Source organism: Synchiropus splendidus, chromosome 8, assembly GCF_027744825.2.
Source record: "Synchiropus splendidus isolate RoL2022-P1 chromosome 8, RoL_Sspl_1.0, whole genome shotgun sequence".
NCBI classification, from domain to species: Eukaryota; Metazoa; Chordata; class Actinopteri; order Syngnathiformes; family Callionymidae; genus Synchiropus; species Synchiropus splendidus.
The window spans coordinates 10,349,909-10,370,699 of NC_071341.1; the positions used below are offsets into that span (position 1 = coordinate 10,349,909).

Genomic DNA, 20,791 nt, shown 5'->3' on the forward strand with positions numbered 1-20,791 from the left:
TGCCCTTGAATGTCTGGGCTCTAAAACCCTTCAGCATTTAGCTCAATAATTCTGTGCAGTCCGTATCACATACACCAACCCTTCTGTGTTGGGATCAAAATGTGTAACAACATGATAATAAATTGTTTGAAAACAAAAGCAGTAAAGTAAAGGACTTCTTTTGGAACCCCTTCAATAACAAAAGCATGTGGGAATTTTTGTTTGGGAGTCTGCTTTTATTTTGAAGGGACGTATGTGTATATGTTTCTCCATACAGTACAGGTCGAGTGCAGCGGCTTTGCTCCCCTGTCCTTCACTTGTCAATGTTCCGTGCAGCCTGTGACCATGTAAGTAACAATGTTGATTTGCATTTGAGCTATTTTTAAACACACCTGTTCCTAAATGTCAATGTAAAGTGAACTTGAGTATATTTATTATCAGCAGTTGTGACATATTTCACCTCAAAAGTATGACTCCATTTGGTCCTTCTCATATCTGAGACTGCAGATATATTCCAGCTCATATGTACAGATGACTTCAGGGGACACAAACGTCCATCCAGCCATCACCACTGACACATACCACTGCACGCTCTTTTGATAAATGGCTTTGTACATTTTTTGCAGGGCCAAACAGGTTAGCACGCGTCAGGCCTTCATTTCCTCTTAAATATGTGACTCTCTTCAGTTTGTATGTCTTTGTGAGGGACACCAGAGGGTTGCTTCCCTACCACTCTTCATTTCGCCAATATAACAATTTATTGATACCATTTTTTTTGCATCGATTGAGGATGTGTCTGGTGATGAAACTGCCTGTCTTAGAAGAGTCATTGTTCAGACCTAACTGTCATTCCTGTTAGGGATTACAGATTCAGTTTGAACTCCTCCGAGCTCATTCATCTGTCTCCATTTGGGTTTATTAATGACACAGGTCTGACAGTGATTGGATAATTGCTGTTCTGCAAGCTGTTAAAAGGGTGTGAGGTGGATTAGCTGAACCATGTGAACCTTCATTAATCTGGAGCGCAATCTGAATATCTGTTGCCAAGGAGCATGCTTTTATTGACAGACTTCTTTTTGTTGTTGTCGGTTTGACTTGGCTGTAGAAGTACAGGCTGTAATTCCCAAGCACCAAGATGATCCACTATAAATCTTAATGGACAGGTGTTGTCTGACATCAAATCTCCTGTCACTCTATTCTGTCGACGCTGCACAACAGGATGCGCTGCTTGCTCTGTCGTCCAGGTCACTTATCTGAGCCGGTTCATGTGAGAAAATGGACCATTACAGATGAACGTGCTCGGCTGAAAGTTGAGGCTAGCAAACACTGGTGAACTTCTTTATCAGTGTCGGTTTAAATTCTGAGCAGAGATGTTGAGGAAGCATCACACTGGGTTCAATTCATTTTTCAGTTTGAAAGATTGCACATGCACGTCGAGCAACCTACCAATGAAAAGTGAGGTGGCCAGCGACTGTGACTCAGAACACAGTCGCAACACTGCAGATTTGAACAAGAACTAAACACTTGAATCTGAATATTAATCTTCATTGATACCAAAGAAACGATAATACAGATGCACAGATGTAAATGAAATTTCTCTTTTCCAGAACAAATGGGTCCAGGGCCCATTCAAGGAGTAGAAATGATTCATTACTGTGAGTACTGATTTCAGAATAACTGATTTCATTTGTCTTCAATAACTAACAAACCAAAACCTTGTGAAACGACATGAGACCACGTGATCAGTGATCAAGATATTTGTCATCCAAACGTCCAACCGGCAGCAGAACCCGATGCAAGTCATGTTCGTCAAATTTACTAAAGAAAGAAAGAAGAAAAAAATACCCTTGATACAAATTGTTGAGAAAATTGGACAACATGAAGAATATTGTGAAGAAAATAAATATAATAAAATGTCTAAATGTCATAAAATATTTTATTTTTCATGAATAAACTCAAAATAAGTTAAGATAAGTAAAGTGTAAATGAAAATATTGCCATAAAATGTTCTAATCAATACACTAATGCCACCATATGTGGCAAGTGTATTAAAGCTGAGTGTCTCACGGCCGAGAGGTGTGAAACAGAAAAACTTTTAGCTGCCCTCTATGGCAGTGTTTTTCAACCTTTTTGTAGCCATGGTATCCCTGGTTCATTGAAAAGGTCCCGAGGCACACCACCAAAGGAACCTCAGCCAAATAGTCCTATAGAAAACCCCTATTCATTTGTGAAAAACTGTAGCTACTGACACTTGCAAGTTATTTTGCCAGGCTATTTGCAGAAACAAATAGGAACGGAAAGGGGTGAGCAATATATCATGATTTATTTATTTACTTTCAATAACAGTTTTATCACTTCTCTTTCACTTGTTTTTATTGTAGTTTTGTGTTTCTAGACAAATCCTTATCATTCTTTGCCTGAACTTACTTCATAAAAAAAGTTATTCCTTCTCACTTCACAGGTTGGAGCGCATTTATTTTGTTGTGCATTTAGTTTTTCGCCAACTTTTAAACCTCAGAGTAAACATGTGACAGGAAAGTTTTGGAGTGAGGGGTGTACTTCGACAAATAAGAACTTCAAACTCCCATTTTTTCCCAGTTTGCACAGCGAAACAAACAAAAAAATTCCCAAAATGTCTGCCATGTTGTTTTCCCTCATTGAAAACAGGGTGTTGTGGGAGGCCGAAAGGCCAAGAAATGCCAGTGTTTCTCCAAAATACCCCGATACTGCACATATAAACATAGCATCAGTCAAGAGTGCTGCAGAACTCTAAGCGCCACCTTTTATCCTATTGAGCTGTGAAAATTGCGTCTGCCCTAATTTGCCCTAGTTTGTTCCTCGTTGACCAGTTTTGACTCGATTTTATGGTGCCAGGATTTGTCAAGTATATGTCTTCAATGCTCCGTCATGCATCCCGGCTTCAAGACCTAGTTTTGCCAAACCATTCAATTCATCATACGCTTTCCATTGTATTACCAGCTCACGAATTCTATTCAGAGACTGAATTCACATGAATTACTGTATGAACATGCGTATTTTGAGGCCTTACAGGTGGTACTTGATGTACTTGTGTCTTGACTAGAGCTAATCTATATTAAGATGTCTTGTCTCATGAAAAGATAATGACACTAATATTGCACATTTACTGTTCGGTTTTAGTGTTAATATCTTTAATCTCGTTAGTTTTTTTTTGCAGTGTTCCATCGCAGACACGCCTGGAATGGCTCTGACAGGATTAATAACAAAGCCTAAATGGATCTTGTTCTTACTGTCAAACAAGAAAGTGGGCCGGACTTTTCCATTCGAGTGTGAAGCAACGCTCGGCTGAACCGGCAGTTTAAATTTTCACCAATAGAAATTATGCTGTTCATTTTTCAGGATTCAGATTTATTTAAATTGTGAATTATTAGTCTCACGAGTTCGGAATTTCGACCCTCAAATATTTAAATGTGCCAATGATGTTGCCACTGATACTTCTCCCACTAACAATTGTGAGAGTAATTGGTTTCAATCCTGCGCTGAGAAGCAGTTGAGATGTTAAAAATCACATTAGACTGCAAATATTATTCTATAGCTCTGTCCTTGATAGTTCCCTGGACATTCAAGTTCAACTTGGGTCAAATCTGTCGTAAAGGCACGCAGCTCCTGTCACTCAAACCCAAACAAGGAAAGCATTGAGAGAGCACATTGCCCTGACAAGTGACTTCCACATGCCTCTATAAAACACTGCATACAATTGTTTTGTCATCACACACACACTCACACCCAATTGTAATGGCCTCGGTTTTCATCCTCAAATTGGTCCTCACAATGATACATTAACTAATCCCACCTTCACACACAAACACGTACACACACAGGTTCTTCTTTGTGTAGTCTGCGCATCACTATAACCCTCTGCCCAGGACCTCACCCTCAACCTAAACATCCAAAACAAATGGCTCACCTTAACTGGACCAAACCAAACTTTGAAGTCCAAAAATGGCCCCACAAGGAGGTGTTTTGACCCAAATTGGTCTTCACAAGGTTAGATAAGTTTAAATACACACCCACCCACACACACTAATACAATTTGGTTGGTTCACATCAAAAGGTAAACCTCCACGCCAGAATGGAACCTGAACAGAACATGCCACCAAATGCAAAGCAGTAACAGTATGTTGTTTCCACTTTGCGCTTGTGCAGAATGGAGCGTGCCGCATGAGCTAGCAAGCCATACAAGTCGGTGAAGAACCCTTCACGTCCTCCCGGATCCAGATGGTAAACCATCCACACTACCCACATCAAATCATCTGTTCTGTGAAGCGTTTTGAACATTTAGGATGCAAAACATTTCAAGTTATTTTACTAACACAGAGACAGTTAGAAAACTCTTTTCACTTAGAAAATCCACATCATTCTTGTTTTACCATAAGGAGCTAGTCATCCAACACCAAGCCTTGGCGGACACTGGAATTTTACAGTTGTACCTCACGATTGAAAGACCATCTTTTGCCACTGTCATCCATTCAATGCGGCGCCCCTCTCCACCGCACTGGTGTTGCTCTACATTGAGCATATTTGAGCAGCACATAGGCAAACACCCGGTTAAACCACAGAGCTGTATGATTCAAAACAACTGTATTACTCAGCACCTTGTTGACTGCATCACCACTAAGTCTAAAAATGTGTCTACATCACAGATGTTGATTTGGAAATGAATTAGACAAGTTCCGACACAAATCCTGCCAGAGAAATTATATAAACGGACGTTACATAAATAAATAAGCCATTCGGAGTCCTGGAACCAGAGAATGAACCCACAGACAGCCACATAAAAACATCCAGACCCCGCAGCTGCACGTCATAAAACAGCATTTGTTTGTTTCAAGTTCTTTCTGCTGCACAAAATTCCCAATAGTGCATACAGGTTACAGGTGTTGAGACAAATAGTTCGCTGCACAATCCCAGACAGGGTGTATCTTTGTCTGAGCAGTCCTAACACCTCGATGAAAGATTGACTCTGGAAACCATTCGATACAATTATGTGTGTTCTCTCGGCATAATCTTTTAAGTACACATTGTGATGCTCAAGTCCCTCCTCTCAATGCAGAGATCCTTTATAACTCCTCTCGTCCACTTTCTCTCCACTCACAAAGCTTCTTCGTGCTTGGAACTCGACTCCCTACTAAAGAGCTGCGACAGAAGATATTTTCAGGTAACCATGTCTCCTGTACACTGTGAGCTGTGAACTTGATTTGAAATTTTGCAGTTGTGTTTGCTCTCTTCACTCTGCACTACAGATTTTACTGAAAGTTCACGAATCTTCTCATCATGTCGAGCCAACGCGACGAAGCCTACAAGTCTCTGATGAGGGGCTTGAATGAGCTGGACATCACTGGTCCTTATGTTCCCAGTGTTCTCGATCTGATCGGAGATAAGGCCTTTCCACTGGCGATGAACAGCCATGGCCAAATCCTGATGGCTGCCTCTACGTATGGTGCTGGCAGAATTGTTGTCCTGGGTCACGAAGGGTACCTGACCACCTTCCCCACTTTGACGGAGAACGCGGTGGCTTGGCTCAAGGGTGATGGTCCCTACAACCCGCTGGTGGGAGTCCACCAAACCATCCAGGAAGTCGCCGATAACCTCAACGCGTCATGCATCCCGGCTAAAGTTGTGAGTGGTTTCAGCAAGGACCTGGGGCTGGGTGTGTTCGTGGCTAAAGCCTACTCAGTCGATGGAGAAGCGGAAGAGCTGGTGGAGTTCCTGAAGAAAGGCGGAGGAATTCTGATTGCCGGGCAGGCCTGGAGCTGGGCTTACAAGAATCGTGGGAAGAGCACCATACTTCATTTTGTGGGGAACCAGGTGTCCAGCGTGGCCGGGATCTACTTCTCCCGATATCATGCTGCCGTGGAGCCGCTGTCCGTGGAGCCGCAGATCCCGTTTTCCTGGAAGTCGCTTGCGTCAGTGCTCAAGTTTTCTCATTTGGTGTTATTCACAAGAGATGCTTCTCTTAAACTGAGAAATGTAGTGTTGTATCACATGCATCACAGTGATTCCCAGGGCGTTTCTGATTTTGCTGCCAGGGACTATTTTGTTTATTTTTTGAGACTGCAAAATAATTTAATAAGAACATTCTTATGAGTCAGTGGAAATGTGAGTTGCTTCTTTTAATTCACTTCTCTTTCTGATTTTCCTTTACAGAGTCAGGGAGAATTTCAAGGATGACTTGGAGGTCTTGCTTCAGGGCATTTCTGAGTTCAATTTCAAGGTCGATAAGATGACTCTATGTGAACTTTTGGTTCATGGCTTGCTTGCGTTTCCCATTGGTGCCACCCCAGATGGAAGGACGTTCCTGGCTGGAGCGTACTACGGCAAAGGTCGAGTCGTTGTGGTCACTCATGACATACTGCTTGCGATTGAGGTGAGCATATTTATAAAGGAATTGTGTACTGGCATGTATAAAAAATGACACTGTTGTGCTCCACTCCAGTGGCTGGCTCCTCTGTGGAAGAATGTAATGACCTGGCTGGACAGAGGTCGGAATGGTATCACCGGAGTCGCTATTCCAAATGCGTACAGCCTCTTCGCTAAATCTGGGATCAACTGTCAGCAGACCGACCTCAGGAAAGACCTGAGTGTGTACGTTTGTAAAGCCTACACTAATGACATTGCAGAAGAGTTACAGGAGTTCGTGGCAGAGGGAGGAGGGCTGCTGGTTGCAGGGCAAAGCTGGTACTGGGCGCAAACCAACAAGTCGCAGAACGTCCTGACCGACTATCCAGGTACGGTTTTGTAGCGCTCTCTGCAACTGCATGTTCAAAACATTCTATGAAGTCCATCGACTGTCTGTTCAAGGGCTCCACGGAAGCATCCGTGTATCACCATCGAAGCGAGCGTTAGACTTTTTGACTGAGGACCTTGCATTCAAGTGTAGATCTGGCAAGCAGCTTCCTAATATGGGTTCACATTGGCTCACTAAGGCATGTGAGAGTCCGCCATTATTGGTGACAGATATAGCAGAAAGCCCATGACAAAAAACCAAACCAGCGGAACCCCTTATGTTAGGATTGACTATTGAGGTGGTGATGTACGTTACGGTACAAGCCCAATATCTGCGGTGGCATCTGTCATGATCATCAGTCAACACCCAATGTCAGATCAACAAGATAAGCCATTGTGTAGGACTTGAGTATCAATGTTTGGAATGTGACGGAGAGAACAGGCTATTTACAGTACTGTATGCCATGCATTTGCTTCAGTGAGGTTTGGGTTCCATCCAAAAATTGTAAACGTTCTACGTCTCTCCATCAGGAAACAAGTTCATGTACAATATGGGCATGAGTTTCATGAGTGGCACCATTCGTAATACCGTCTACCCGGTTCCTGATCCCAGCCGGGACATCAAGGAAACCTACCACCTTCGGCACATGATCCACCGCTTTGTCGCTCACGCCACACACGGATCCCCTCTTTCCATGTTTGAGGAGGGAAACCTCAAAAAGCTGGGAATTGATTGTGCGGCCTTCCTGCAGATGGAAGCTCACCACTGTGCCTCCTACTCTCATGTGCTCGATGTTCTCACCGACTTGGTGAAGACATGTGGGATGCCTCAGGCAGGCTGCTTTCTTATTCTTCGCAATATCATCTGTTTTTTTTGTTGTTGTTGTCGTCTCAGTGATGTGGCTCTCTGTTTACTGGCAGATGAGTGAGAGCACCCCGGTGACGGGCAGCAAAGCCCACGCCCTCTTGCACGTGGGAGCGGCACTGTACAGAGTCTACCCCGACCGTGATGCGCTGCTGCCTCACCTCATCAAGAGCATCCCTTCACTGCCTGTTGTCCACAACACCAAAGTCACGTTGGATGTGAACACCGCAGGTGAGGAGGATATATTGCCATTTCTTATGTCTTATGGACTTATGATAAATCATTATTGTGCTTCAGGTGGATCAGAGATGATCAGCACTGGACTTTACCTCACGCCTTGTCTGGAGACCTCCATAGTTGTACCAGAGCAGATCGTCAACAAGAACTGGATGGTATGGCCTTGCGGTCTAACAGTTGTGTTTCATTTGAATAGTAATAATAATAGCATAGGAACGTAATAATAACAGTGGAGGAACGTCTTACCATAGGGGTAAGACGTTTTACCATAGACGCTTTAGTCTCTTCTTTAGAGACAGAACGAGGAGACTCCAGTCCAGAATCTAGATCACACGACCTGGGGCGATACCCCTTAGCATGTTCTGCTGCTAGGGAGGCCCTGGAGTGGCTAGACTACAGTATGTCTCCTGGTTGGCCATATATTACCCCTGGGTAACTGGAGAAGGTATTTTTGACAAGGGAATCTGAGTTATTAAAAAAATTAATTTGTGCAACTGAATAGGTCCATTACTTGGTTCCTCAAAACATATGGTATATATTTCACCCAGAGCTCATGACAGTTTTGTCTTTTAGCTTTGTGTTCAATTAAAAAGAAAATGGCAAAAGAAATATTAGCATGAAATTAAGTGATAGTAATGGGCTCAGTTGAATCTAAACATTTTGGTTTACAGTCTAAAAACATACATGTTCTATCCCTTTCTGACTCAGATCCTAATCGGGTGTCAAACAGACTTTCTGAAGAAAGACCTGCTCAAGAGGCCGCCCATTGTTTGTGAGCGGATTTATGTCAAGGCACAAATGATGACGGTGTCCAACATGTATGGAGGGCTCATCTACCTGATGGCCCCACCGCATACCCGAATGGACCAGGTGGAGATCACAGTGCAGGTGGCTGTGCAGGCGCCGTACTATAAATTTGGTGAGTCACGATGGTCACTATGACCCTGCTATTACCATATATTACCATATAGCATGATTATTTCAAAATGTAGACTCTCGGGCAGAGTTGCATTTTGATTCCAAAAAAAATAAATAACATATATATATATATATATATATATATATATATATATATATATATATATATATATATATATATATATATTCAGCACTACCACACAAAATATGAAAAAAAATACCAGGCCATAACACTAGGGCATTACTATTTTATGTTGTTGGTAAGGAGGAGTCGCTCAGTGTTTCCCTTCTGCCCCCTTCAGGCGTCACCACAGAAGCAGAGTGGTTGACGCTTCGGTCAGCCCCGGCTCCCTGGGCCGAGCTGGAGTTCGAAAACATCATCTTCTCAGTACCTTCTGAGGTTGTGCGTGAACTGGACAAGCCAGACGAGTTGGCTGCGTTATGGAACGCCATCATGAGGGCCGTCGCTGATCTGGCTGCCACTTCACCAAAATTCTCCCGCAAAGAGAGATTTGTGACAGAGGTCCAGATTACTCACGGTACCGTCCACTACTAGTGTGTGTCACGGGTTTATTTCTCAGCATTCATTACCATGCTTCTATTCCTCCAGGTGTGATGCATGCTGGGTACCCCATCATGGCACTTTATGTCGCAGCCCCTCAGGTGACCAGCATCGATCACATCATGACCAAAGGCTTGTGGCCTCCGATCCACGAACTCGGCCACAACCAGCAGAGAGACTGCTGGGAGTTTAAATACCACACCACTGAGGCCACCTGCAACATTTGGAGCGTCTATGTGCACGAAGAAGTGTTGAAGATCCCCAGAGCTCAGGTGAGTCCACCTCCTCTGCTACTGTAAGTTGGTAAAAATATGTCATGTATGTCATCATACTTTCATGCCATCCAGGCTTATCGGGACTTGACCCCAGAAAGGAGGAAGGCCAACATTGAGAAATTTGTCAGAAGAGGAAAAAGACTGGATGACTACAACTACTTTATTGCCCTGGAGACATATCTGCAGGTAGAACTGCATTTGAATCCATTCAACATTGAGCTAAGTTGTAGCAAGGCTGTCTCATTCAGAGTTGAGTGGGTACAACTGAGGGTGACGGAGGGAGGAGTGAAGAGAAGAGGAGCTATTCTATACAGTACAAATAGATGAAGAGAGAGACAGAACCTTCTTGGCTAATGCTAGAAATAAATTTAAAAAAAAGTTTATAAAAACATTTCCTCTCAGATTCTCTGCTTTAGAGCATGTGTTCATGAGACAATCATGAGAAATATGGATGTTTAGTTTTGTATTTTCTTTTTCTGTCTTTGTAAAGCACTTGAAAGGGACTGCAAAACTAATGGCTGCGTCTGACGTGGTTGGGTATTTTCAAAGTACGGAAACGTAAAACACAATGAAAGTTTCTGTTTCTGTGTAGCTCCAGGAAAAATTTGGATGGAATGCTTTCAAGAAGGTGTTCGGTGCCTACCACAAGATGACCCGCTTCCCAACTGACAAAAATGAGAAGATGAACCTCTACACTGAGACCTTCTCTGAAGCCGTGGGGATGAATCTGTGTGGGTTCATGAAAGCTTGGAGCTGGCCCATATGTTCCACGACGGAGAAGAAGCTCTCCAGCCTGCCGCCCTGGAATGACCATCCCATGGTCCAGTACATGTAAAGCTCTGGTTCCTTCTGCTGAGTATATCAACCGGGGATTTTCTGGTGATGGGGCTTTAAGATACAGTAGTAAAAGCTAGCGTCATAGTCATCAGAAGAGTTACATGAATGGCTTGCTTAAAACAAACAACTTCCCCGACAGGGTTAATGCTATTGCACAAAGATGGTGTTTGGTCCTGATTATCATGGTGAATGGATATAAAATGGAAAATAAATCAACACTTGCATTTAAAATCTGTACTTTAGATCAGACCTGGGCAAAGTGTGGCACGGGGTCCAAATGCAGCCCTTTGACTGTATTTATGTGCCCCTCCTGGAGTCATTGTCTCTGACATGTTTGTCTTGTACGTTGTTTTTTGTTCATTATGATGCAACTGAAACATAACTTTCTGGTTTGATTATTTTTTTCTCGTTTGTCTTTTCCTTTCCGAGTATTTCTTGTTCCTTAAAATAAATCAGAATTGAAAGTAGATTTTGAAATGTATGGGGCGCATTGAGAATCTTTAAATGGAATGTGGTTCAAATAAAATCAAACACAACAAACCAACATTTTCTGTGCATTTTTGAAGTGTAATTTCATAACAACACCCTCTCAACAGTCAAAATATGTAACCTGGCCCCTTAGGAAATTGAATTGCCCAAGTCTGCTTTAGATACTTACCATTAGTTTTTCTATTTTGTTGCATAAAAAGCTATTTTAAAAAGTACTTATCCCTATTTTGTTTTTGACTAAAATCTACGTGCCAGTTAAAAATTCTGTGTGTGCACACTAAGCCCGATTCTGACCTTGGTTCTTGAGTCATTTTTATTGAAGATGCATTGCTCCCATCATCAGGAGAACATACAGGTGCAGCCAGTTCCACCATGAGAATCCAAAAATTGTCATTACAAATTTCCAAACCGAAACGATTTGTGCTGTTTTAAGCATGATGATGGTGTGAATGTATTATTGCAGACACCAATACTTCTGTTATACCTTTATTTGAGGGATGGAGACGGCAACCTCATGCTGACAAGGACAATTTTGGGCCGATAATTACAAAATATATATATTGGTTCAGCTCTTGAATGGATGCACTGTTGCCATGTTTTAATTTGAGACCTCCATGAATTCTATTAGGCTCTGCAGTTGTTGTGAAACAGCGCCCCCGCTGGTTTATTTGAGAACTGCTGAAGGAAGCTTCCCAAGTCTTCCAGGGACAGCCGCTCCACCACGTTGTCCTCTGTGTTCCTTGCTTTTGCTCCTCCACTCTGAACAGGCCTCCCATTGTTGTCCAGACAGCAGTAGGCATTCCAAATGTAATCTGGGATGTTGACCCGCCTCACGCCGTTCTTAATGATCCAGTTGCTCGCAGAGGGAATCGCACCGACCAACACATAAGCCTGTGAGCACTTCTCTCTAAAGAGGTCAGTGAGCTGGGATTCATGAATCCTCCAGGAGTTCTGGTTCAGTTTCGGGTTTTGAGGAATCACATTGGTCAAGGTGAAGGTGGCATTACGACCTGGAACTGTAAGAACAATGTAGGAGGTAAACACAGTCTAGTCATTAATACAGTGGCTATAATAACAAAGTAATACCTGCATGGTGGCCATTAGGATTCAGGTGTCCACGGTCAAAACCAGAATGAGTGTAGTCCTCGTTCAGAGCCTGTTTCTCTCCCAAGTACACACCGGGATTCTCCTTTCCAAGCCAGTATCCGTCCCTCATATCTGCCTGCCAGTTTTTATTGACCAACTAAAGCAGGAAATAAAACCCTCATACTATTGGTGTAGTGTGTCAGTGCAATGGATTTACATTTTGACTTTTGACATTTGAGAAGAGGTAATATTGTAGACCAAAATGTGCTAAAATAAAACACTTTTCAGATGGATGTGAGGATGAAGAGTAAAGATAACAGAGTAGATGTAGTGAAAAGTAGTGCAACTATTAGACAGCCATCTATGGATAGAGACCTAGAGAGGCGAAGAGGAGAATGGAGGCAGGGTGGAAAATTGTCACCCTCTTTGGAATGGGATGGGCTTGTCTTGGAGGAGTTGGTACAGACTGAGTTACAGATGTACTACTGCTCATTTTGGTGCTCAGATATATTGCATATTTTGCCTAGTTCAGACGTAATACTCACCTGTGGTTCAACAAACCACCTCTTTTCTCTGCCTCCTCCATTGCTGGGCTCGAACTTATATGCAGAGTAGACAGCAATGCGATGGTTTGTGTCGTACAGTGTGGCAAAGTGATACCTGCACACACAAATTCAGTGACGCAGGTCAAAACATGATGGCCTCAGCCATGATGGTTATGTACAGTACTGTATTTGTTAGCACCAATCTGTTAACAAGATATATGAAAATGCTATGAACACATTTCAATGCTGTTTTCAAGAGATGTTGAACTGGAAAATAATGATAATTGAAATGAGCTGCTTGGTGGAGGCTGCAGCTTCTGAAAGTTTTTTTGGTTCAAATTTTGGTACCTGTTGTTAAAGCGCTGGCACAGGCGGGCAGCACCAAAGGTAGAGACGCCCCACTCTGGCACTTTTTCCATGTAGAAGTATTTCATGCAGTCTGGGATGTCCTGGAGAGATTTGTACTTCAGAAAAAAATAAATAAATCCAAAAGTAAATAAAGGCCAAACCTCAAATTGTTCCACCACATCCGCATTAGCTAATGCCAGGATTAAGAGGAGAGGGACCAGAGTGACCAAACTTCCCGCCATTTTGGATCAAACCTATGTTTGAAAAAAACACAAACACTTCCTATAACATAACATTGGACAACATCACAGGCAACAAAAACATTTAACAAAACAAAATTGTAAGAGAAGCTACCAGATTCAAAAGTGTGATGATTGGAACAGTCTACTTTATAAAGTGAACTAGATTTACATAAAATTCAAATAGGAAAAAAAAAACAAAAAGCATAATCCAAACTTTAAATGCACTTGACCTTGCATAGAAATGTGTCCTCATTTGCACTCACCTGCTGCTTCCACGTCTGCTGTCAACAACGCAGCAAAGCTGACTTTTATATTTAGCTTCTGCTTCAGTTTTCCACGCATTTTTATCTGAACACGTGTTGTTGAAGCACAGCCTGTGCTTGTGCATGTGTGTGCGTTCATACGTCACACTCGGCTGACTCTCGCTTAAGAGAACAAAGGAAGAATGGCTCCTACAGAAATGATGGCAAAGGCTGAAGGTAATCAGAATGTGTTTGGGAACTGAGGCGGTCACAACATTATTTAATAGACATCAAATCTTTTATCAAACCTGTCAAATAGGTTCTCTGCTGAGAGGCAGCACCATGTGGCAGCAGTGTCTTTCAGTCAGAGACCTTGAGAAAATGGTTTGGTGGAAGAGGACACGTGCGCTGTAAAACAAATGGACAGGAAGGATGAGGCACATTCAGAGGTGAAGTACACACCAGAAAGATTTTATCTAACTACAACCTGGAGGAAGGCTCTTCTGTGGAGACCGACTCAGGGGCACAGATGCTTCAACACGCTTGAATGCAATGGTCCTGTAAGTGACATTCTAATTGAGACTTGTCAGCTAGTCAGGACAGAGCGTCTGGCATTGATAGAAAAAATACAACATTGGGTGAACACTGTGACCCTGCAGGGAGACGAAGAAGCATTTAAAGACAGACTCAATACCAGCAACACTGAGACAGTCTAGCTCCTCAGGATCAGTGAAAATAATACAATAACAGAGCAGCATCCTGGATCAACACAAGACTGCTGTCATGTGTATGTTCTTCTTCAGTGTCACTGTCGTTTTAATAATTGTTTTTTCTCTGCAGTTTGCTGTGAAATCGGGCATGTTAGTGAGCAGTTGCAGATTCACACCCACACCCAGCTGTCGCAGCACTCACCTTCATATCTGCTCATGTGCGGTTGTTCCCACAGTCACATGTGGGGGTTCGCACTGTCTTCACACAACCGCTGGCGGAGAGATATTTAGTGAACTGTAAAGACAAAAAAGGCTAAGTGTGCATCACGCCTTGTGTTTTAAGGAAGACCTTGGGGCACACTCAACTTGAAAACACTTCAGATCAAGACATCTGGTCCACGCAGTAGTGAAGTATTACAAATCATTATGTCATCATTTTCAAATCATTATCAGGGTATTTGTAGCTGGGAATGACATTTGCATTGAGATAAGCAGAACATCTCATAGGTTTTCCTTCACCATTACTTTACAACTGACACCGTTGACAAGTTAGCATTAAATGCATCATTGAATCACATCTAATTACAGGAAAATAACTCCTTTTTAAAAGTAACAACAAAAGGTAAAGCATACAAGTATAACAATAACTATAGGCTAGAATTGTTGCCGTGCATTTTGGGGCTTGTAAATTAAATGGGAATATTTTTACCACCTGCTTAATGGGCCTTGAGTTTGGAATTCTAGCACTATAATCGGAAAATAAATGTTTTCAATATAATATATTGACCCAGAAATAAATTACTATTAATAATTGTTATATTTTTTGCAGAAGGTGATAGTAGTACTTTTACTAAAAATAAATAAATTAATATATCTAGTTTTAATATTATTATTGTTATTTTTATATATATTTTATATATCAGCCATGTAAATTACACATACATGTATTATTATTATTATTATTATTATTATTATTATTATTATTATTATAGATCCATTAGATAATATTCTACAAAAGTAAAAAAAAGCTTTCAAAAAGTAGGATTTTATAGACTACAATGATTTATTGCATACCTTACAATATTTAGTATTCAAGTCATCTGAACCAAAAATATAAATCTTTCAAGCTTTTGAAAGCAATTGATCTAGAAAAAACAAAGTAAACAATAGGGAAAGGCCTTGGTCCTCTTGCAGTGCGACACAAAGCTTATTGATTCAGTGAAATATGTACAATTGGACTTTTGATATCAATACATGGCCATTGACTTAATATGAGATCGGGTTAGATATTCATTTAAAGGTTATGTCACCTTTAAATGAAGCAACTTGTTCATCACATTAAGCTTTGAATACTAAACTATTCAGATTAAGAGAAACATTTGCACTCTAACTTCATTAATCTCATTTAAATTCACTTATCTACTGAAATATTCTGTATCCTCCATGTTCTGTTAAAATGAATGAGATTTTTTCTCACATCATTGACTATTGCTGACCTTATTGCTTGCACTAACCCGGTTTACACTTGTTTATTCGTAACAGTTTCCTGTTAAAGCTGAGCCATTGAATCTCATTTTATTGGACTTCTACGCACTAGACAGAAGAAATATTCCCACGTCGGCCAACGTTAAATTATTAGCAGCCTGTTGCCGCTCTACATGAATTACACATACGTATTTGTCACTTTAACTATAATTTGCCAGGAGCAGAGTATGAGCACTAATTTGTTTGTCATCCCACAAAGCTCAATTCTCTTGTCTTTGGCAGACACAGCTATAATTATAATAGCAGCAGGTCCTCGTGGCTGCTTATTAACCAGATCTGTCAGTCAATTTGCCAGAAAGTGCCAGCAGAGGTCTGACTCATGTTGATGGAGTCGCTGAAGAGAAAATAGAGTTGGAACTGACAACAATGGCTCTTTGTTTCATCTGCTGACTCTTTATCAGCCACCGGCAATCACTGTTAGTGTTAAAACACAGGTGCTTGCTAGATAATCGCTCCTATTGATTTATTGGGTTTTTGGCTGGTGCAAAAATGTTTTCTTACCAAACCAACAATATCGGTGCTATTGCTCCATCATGCCTCTAGGTAGCAGTGTTGAGTTACACTTCAGGGTCAGGGTTATTATGATAAAGCAAAACAAATTCCAATAAACATATCATTTGAAAGAAACAAAAATCCTGTTGAATTGTATTTCTTTATTCGGGATAGTAAAGAAGCCTGACGTCAAAGATGATTCTGGCTAAACACAGCAACAGACTTGAGCAGCATCATTTTTCAATTTGACTGACGCATTCACGTCCGCCTTTCTCAGTTGAAACAAGACTTGAGACGATACAGAGGAAGAACACACACTCCTGCTGTGCTGGCAAAACCGCAAACATGTTCTCATATTGATTCTGGCCGCTGGATTGATCAACTAGTTAGAGAAGTAATTAAAATGAAGGATTCTCAATTGGCTTTGCCCTCTTAACCCAAGCATGTGCAGCCTGGGCGAGTGGAGGCCGTTTATCTTAAAGCACCATTGAATTCACCTGTTTTTCAAGCATCGCACTTGTGATTGGTGCTTCACTTACGCTGAAAACAGCACAACCTTCTCAAATGAACACGATAGAATGGATTGTTTTTGGCATGTTTGCAAACCACTGGAGGCCATTTCTAACATTCTTCAACCCGTGTCTGTCTGCGTCTTACTACCCCACCTTTTCTAGACACTTTTGTGGATTCACTTTATATTAGGGAACGTATGTTACCCGAAATAAAGTACTCATTCATTTGTGTTTTAGCAATATATTAGCCTGTAATTAATCATTATACAGAACAGCACCAATATAGTATGTATCCTGTTCAGCCAGACTATACTTTGCCCCAGAATAGTACACTGAAGGTTCCCTCTTTAATTCTGATTATTAACAGTTCATAGGGAGGTCATTTGTTTATTAAAAGTTAATATGTGTTGCCCTTTCTAAAGTCCAGCTACGACAGTTCTGCCACAGATCACACCTGTCAGTCATCCTCACTTGTTCCACCTTGCTTGCACTCTCCTCTTCGCTTTCTTAGAGCGACTACGGTCTCTCAGGTGACATGGTGAAGGGCAGAGGTGGACCTTGACAGAAAACTGTCCCCCTTTCAAAGGCTGTTTTGGCAGTCTTTACGTGCCTTACGATAGAGTGGTGACCCATCCAAAGCATGCTCCACCGAGAGGCAGAAAATTAATAAATTAATTTAAGACATAATGTTTGGTTGTTTTCACCGTGGAGCATTCTTTATTAAAACAATAATCTTACTTTATTTGTCTTTCACTTTCTCTTTTAAGAGCATTTGCAGACTACTCCACATAATTCAGTCGGATTTCTCACACTTCATTCCCTCCGTCCGGCCAGTTTAACTCACATTAACCTGAAGACAGTTCATTTTTCTTGTTGTTTCCCAGGCTGGGTGATATGAGGAATGAATGTTTCATTGGTTAAGAAGCAACAGAAGCTGTGCTGCACTATTTATTTGCTCTCACAGTAGGAGCTGCAGACAGGTGGGTGAAATATAATGAATGTTAAAAAACAGTCTGAGGCACAGACCTGCTGGCCCTTCTCCTGCTTACAATGTGTCAAAAAATCACTTTTAGGATCTGTTTGGGCCTAGTGGGGAGCACAGCTGCTGGTAAAAAAAAAAAAAAAAATCTGAATCTGATGAATCATCCTCCTTCACCTCACAGACCGAACTGCACCTTCACTATAAGTGCAGAAGACGGCTTGAATCTGTTTTCTTCTTTTTGTTTCTCTCTGGGGCCCATACATCGCCTCCTGCAGGACTCTTACCCAACAATAATAATTTTAGCACCATTTTGCATGAAATACCACCCATCCACTGTCTTTCTATATTCAGAGCTCTTCTGGAGCAATAGAGAAGAGCTATTTCAGTCGTTTTTACAACCCTCATCCGCAGATTTCATCCAAATTGTTGATGAAATCTTACAAAAACATGGCTCTGTTCATTTCTTTCTGTCTGTTTAATGGGAATAGACGGCTTGTCTGCTTGGCTCTTCAGTGTGTTGCTGGTCTGCATGATAAGTAAGAGTGGAGTTTTGGAGTGTGTCAGGAGGAAATGAAAGCGAATGATGCTGTTTAGCCTCTTAAATTTATGGTTAAAACGAATAGGAGTCGATGGAAAATGAGACCCAAAAGCGAGCACATCCTACTAAAACAACTAATCTGAGGACCCTTCCAACAAAGGTAGACGTGCTTGTCTGTCTGAAGCGGATCCAGTGGAAACAGTTACGGACTTCACGGAGCAACTTTTGCAAACTATTGTCTTGAAAGATGAATTGTTTTTATCTGTGAGAAAGAGGAACATGTTTGTTGCTCCAGAACTTGCTCCAGAAGGCTCAGACAGCGCACCCCTCACTCGCAGCCGTTTGACAGACATGAGGAGCTGAGTTACAGGTTTATGGTGAGAACCACTCAAGATCAAAGAGCTCTTTCAATGACTGTCCTGCATCAGACCTTTGATGCCAGAATCTGTGAATCTCTTCAGTGAAGCTGTTACTGAAGTGAATACTGTGGTTTTGCTATGTTCTAATACATGGCAGATAAATGGCAGAGCCAACACAAATGGGACGCCCAAGTCCAAAACGAATAACTAAGAGAGACTCCAACGGAGCAAGCTGAACCAAAATTCCGGGAGCAAACAAAAGAGAAACAAGGAAACATAAATGAGAATAAACTTAGGAAAATTCTCAGGCACAAAGGCAAAAAACATGGCAAGTCCAAAACATTCAGAACGGGAGTCCAAATGCATACCACAGTACCACAGGAGCAGGAAGCAACTGACAAAATAAAAGCATGGCAGTAGGGGCCATGACAGACGTACCTGTTAAAATGCAGCAACCAAGATGACAGGTGAGTCACTTCTTTTTTCTTTTTGTCAACAAACGTGTTATTTAAGCTGCTTTAATTGCTGCAGTGATGGACATTTGTGATTAGTTGAAACTGGAAATGGTTCCTCCCCATGCTGGTAGTTGTGCATAGTTTTGAGGAGCGTTTTAGGAGAGGGAGCCATTTTGCAAACTTCAACTTGTTGTTGTTACAAATGTTTTTTATTTAATTTAGATGTGAAGTTACTCTATTATTGTGTGTGATTTGAATACATTTGAATACATGAGAGAAAACATGATCCAAGGGCACCTTTCAGAATATAACACAGAACTAGATGCTGCATGGGTCCACAGGTCTTTGTCGTATCTATGCTGAGCATTATTCAGTCAATACACAAACATGTCTGCAGAGGTGTGGTTTGTGCTCCAGGAGTCAGAGTAAAAACAAGGAAAACTGGCAAAGCCAATGGAAAACTGAAGAAGAATTTGACAGTATTTGAAATATTATCTGACCCATACAGTAAACCTCCAGACCAGAGAAGAGCGAGACTGAACATAAGGACAATTGGTCTTATCTTGGCTCCTTTCGAAAAATAAAAACCATCCTGAAAAGCTACAGCTGAACAAAAAGTTGAAGAAAATCAATGTCTGTTTGGGAAGGCCGATCAATATGTGTGGGCTGGCAAATGAGGTGGCAAACAGGTAAGAGCCATCGCACACATATGCTCACATTCACACACACACTGCACAGTCCGATCACACACACACACACACACACACACACACACACACAAACACACACACTTTACTTTCTGATCCAAGGACAGATGGCCAGACACATCAACCAAGACATAAGAAGAAAGTGGAATTCAATCACACATCACAGAGCACTCCCCCCAAACTACACACTCCCACATCTAACACACACACGCAGATGCACCCACGTCTTCCTTCACTCTCAAGTTTTTTTTTTTTCTTTTTTCACTATATTCCAGATTCACTCATGCATTTTCAATATATTTATGTATGAGTCCCTCTGTCTGTCGAGTTCTTTCTCCCCCTTTTCTTTTTTCTCCCCCTCGTGTCGCCCTCTTTCCTTCCTCCCCTCCTTCCCTATCTCTGTCTCTCCCTCCCTGCAGCCCATTACTGTAATCCATCACTCTTCTATCAGCCAGCATGCAAACAGGCCTCCTGGTTACCATGGCAACCACCTCCGGCCTGGCTGTGCGCAGCCCCTCGATGATTGGCTGGCATGGCCTAGGCAGTCTGGGTCTGTCTGGGAGATGTGGTAATTGGCTGAGAAGTCATACATCTACAACACACACACACACATATATACGTGCACACACACGCGCACGCACACATTTAGGGAAAGTACAGTGGCTGTTTTGACAAATTCTTTAATTAAGCCATCCAATAAGTGTTCTCCAACAGGGAAACCCAATGAGCCTCATCTGGACATACATGCCCAAAACAGTGAGTGGTGCATGCACACAAAGAAAGACACACACACACACTCATCCTCAGAGATGTGAAATGGACACTGGGGTCCAAGTAATAAGGTAAGAAGATGTCTGTGCACATGAATTTGGAATTCTGGACCCGTGCCAGAGGATTGATTTTCGCCGCATTAAAAATACCTTTCTACCCCGGGAAAATGAGAATGTGCACTGCTTTTTTGGCTCTCGGGTTTGTGCAGGAATCTGGTGAAGGGAAAAACAGAATAGTTGATCAGCTTGACTTCACCCTGCTGCTGGAGCTCAGGCCAGCGCAGCAGTGATGATGAATGTCTCATCTCCAGGAATTCATCACAAACAGCAA

General features: G+C 41.9%; 2 protein-coding genes across 2 annotated transcripts; one reads left to right on the forward strand and one right to left on the reverse strand.

Annotated features, from left to right (window-relative positions):
* Positions 1-5,292: 5,292 nt before the first annotated feature.
* On the forward strand, positions 5,293-10,436 carry LOC128763420 (TRPM8 channel-associated factor homolog). The gene is made up of 11 exons (XM_053872201.1): positions 5,293-5,924; positions 6,166-6,385; positions 6,455-6,746; positions 7,276-7,577; positions 7,666-7,840; positions 7,907-8,001; positions 8,555-8,765; positions 9,067-9,303; positions 9,375-9,598; positions 9,674-9,787; positions 10,194-10,436. Exons 1-11 carry the CDS (start codon positions 5,293-5,295, stop codon positions 10,434-10,436), a joined length of 2,745 nt encoding a protein of 914 aa, XP_053728176.1.
* A 916-nt stretch (positions 10,437-11,352) lies between these two features.
* On the reverse strand, positions 11,353-13,486 carry si:dkey-243k1.3 (endonuclease domain-containing 1 protein-like). Its single transcript, XM_053873350.1, has 6 exons — positions 13,412-13,486; positions 13,068-13,160; positions 12,907-13,007; positions 12,559-12,673; positions 12,014-12,170; positions 11,353-11,943 (listed from the first exon to the last, which is right to left on the reverse strand). Exons 2-6 carry the CDS (start codon positions 13,146-13,148, stop codon positions 11,552-11,554), a joined length of 846 nt encoding a protein of 281 aa, XP_053729325.1. The 5' UTR covers positions 13,149-13,160; positions 13,412-13,486; the 3' UTR covers positions 11,353-11,551.
* Positions 13,487-20,791: the final 7,305 nt, after the last annotated feature.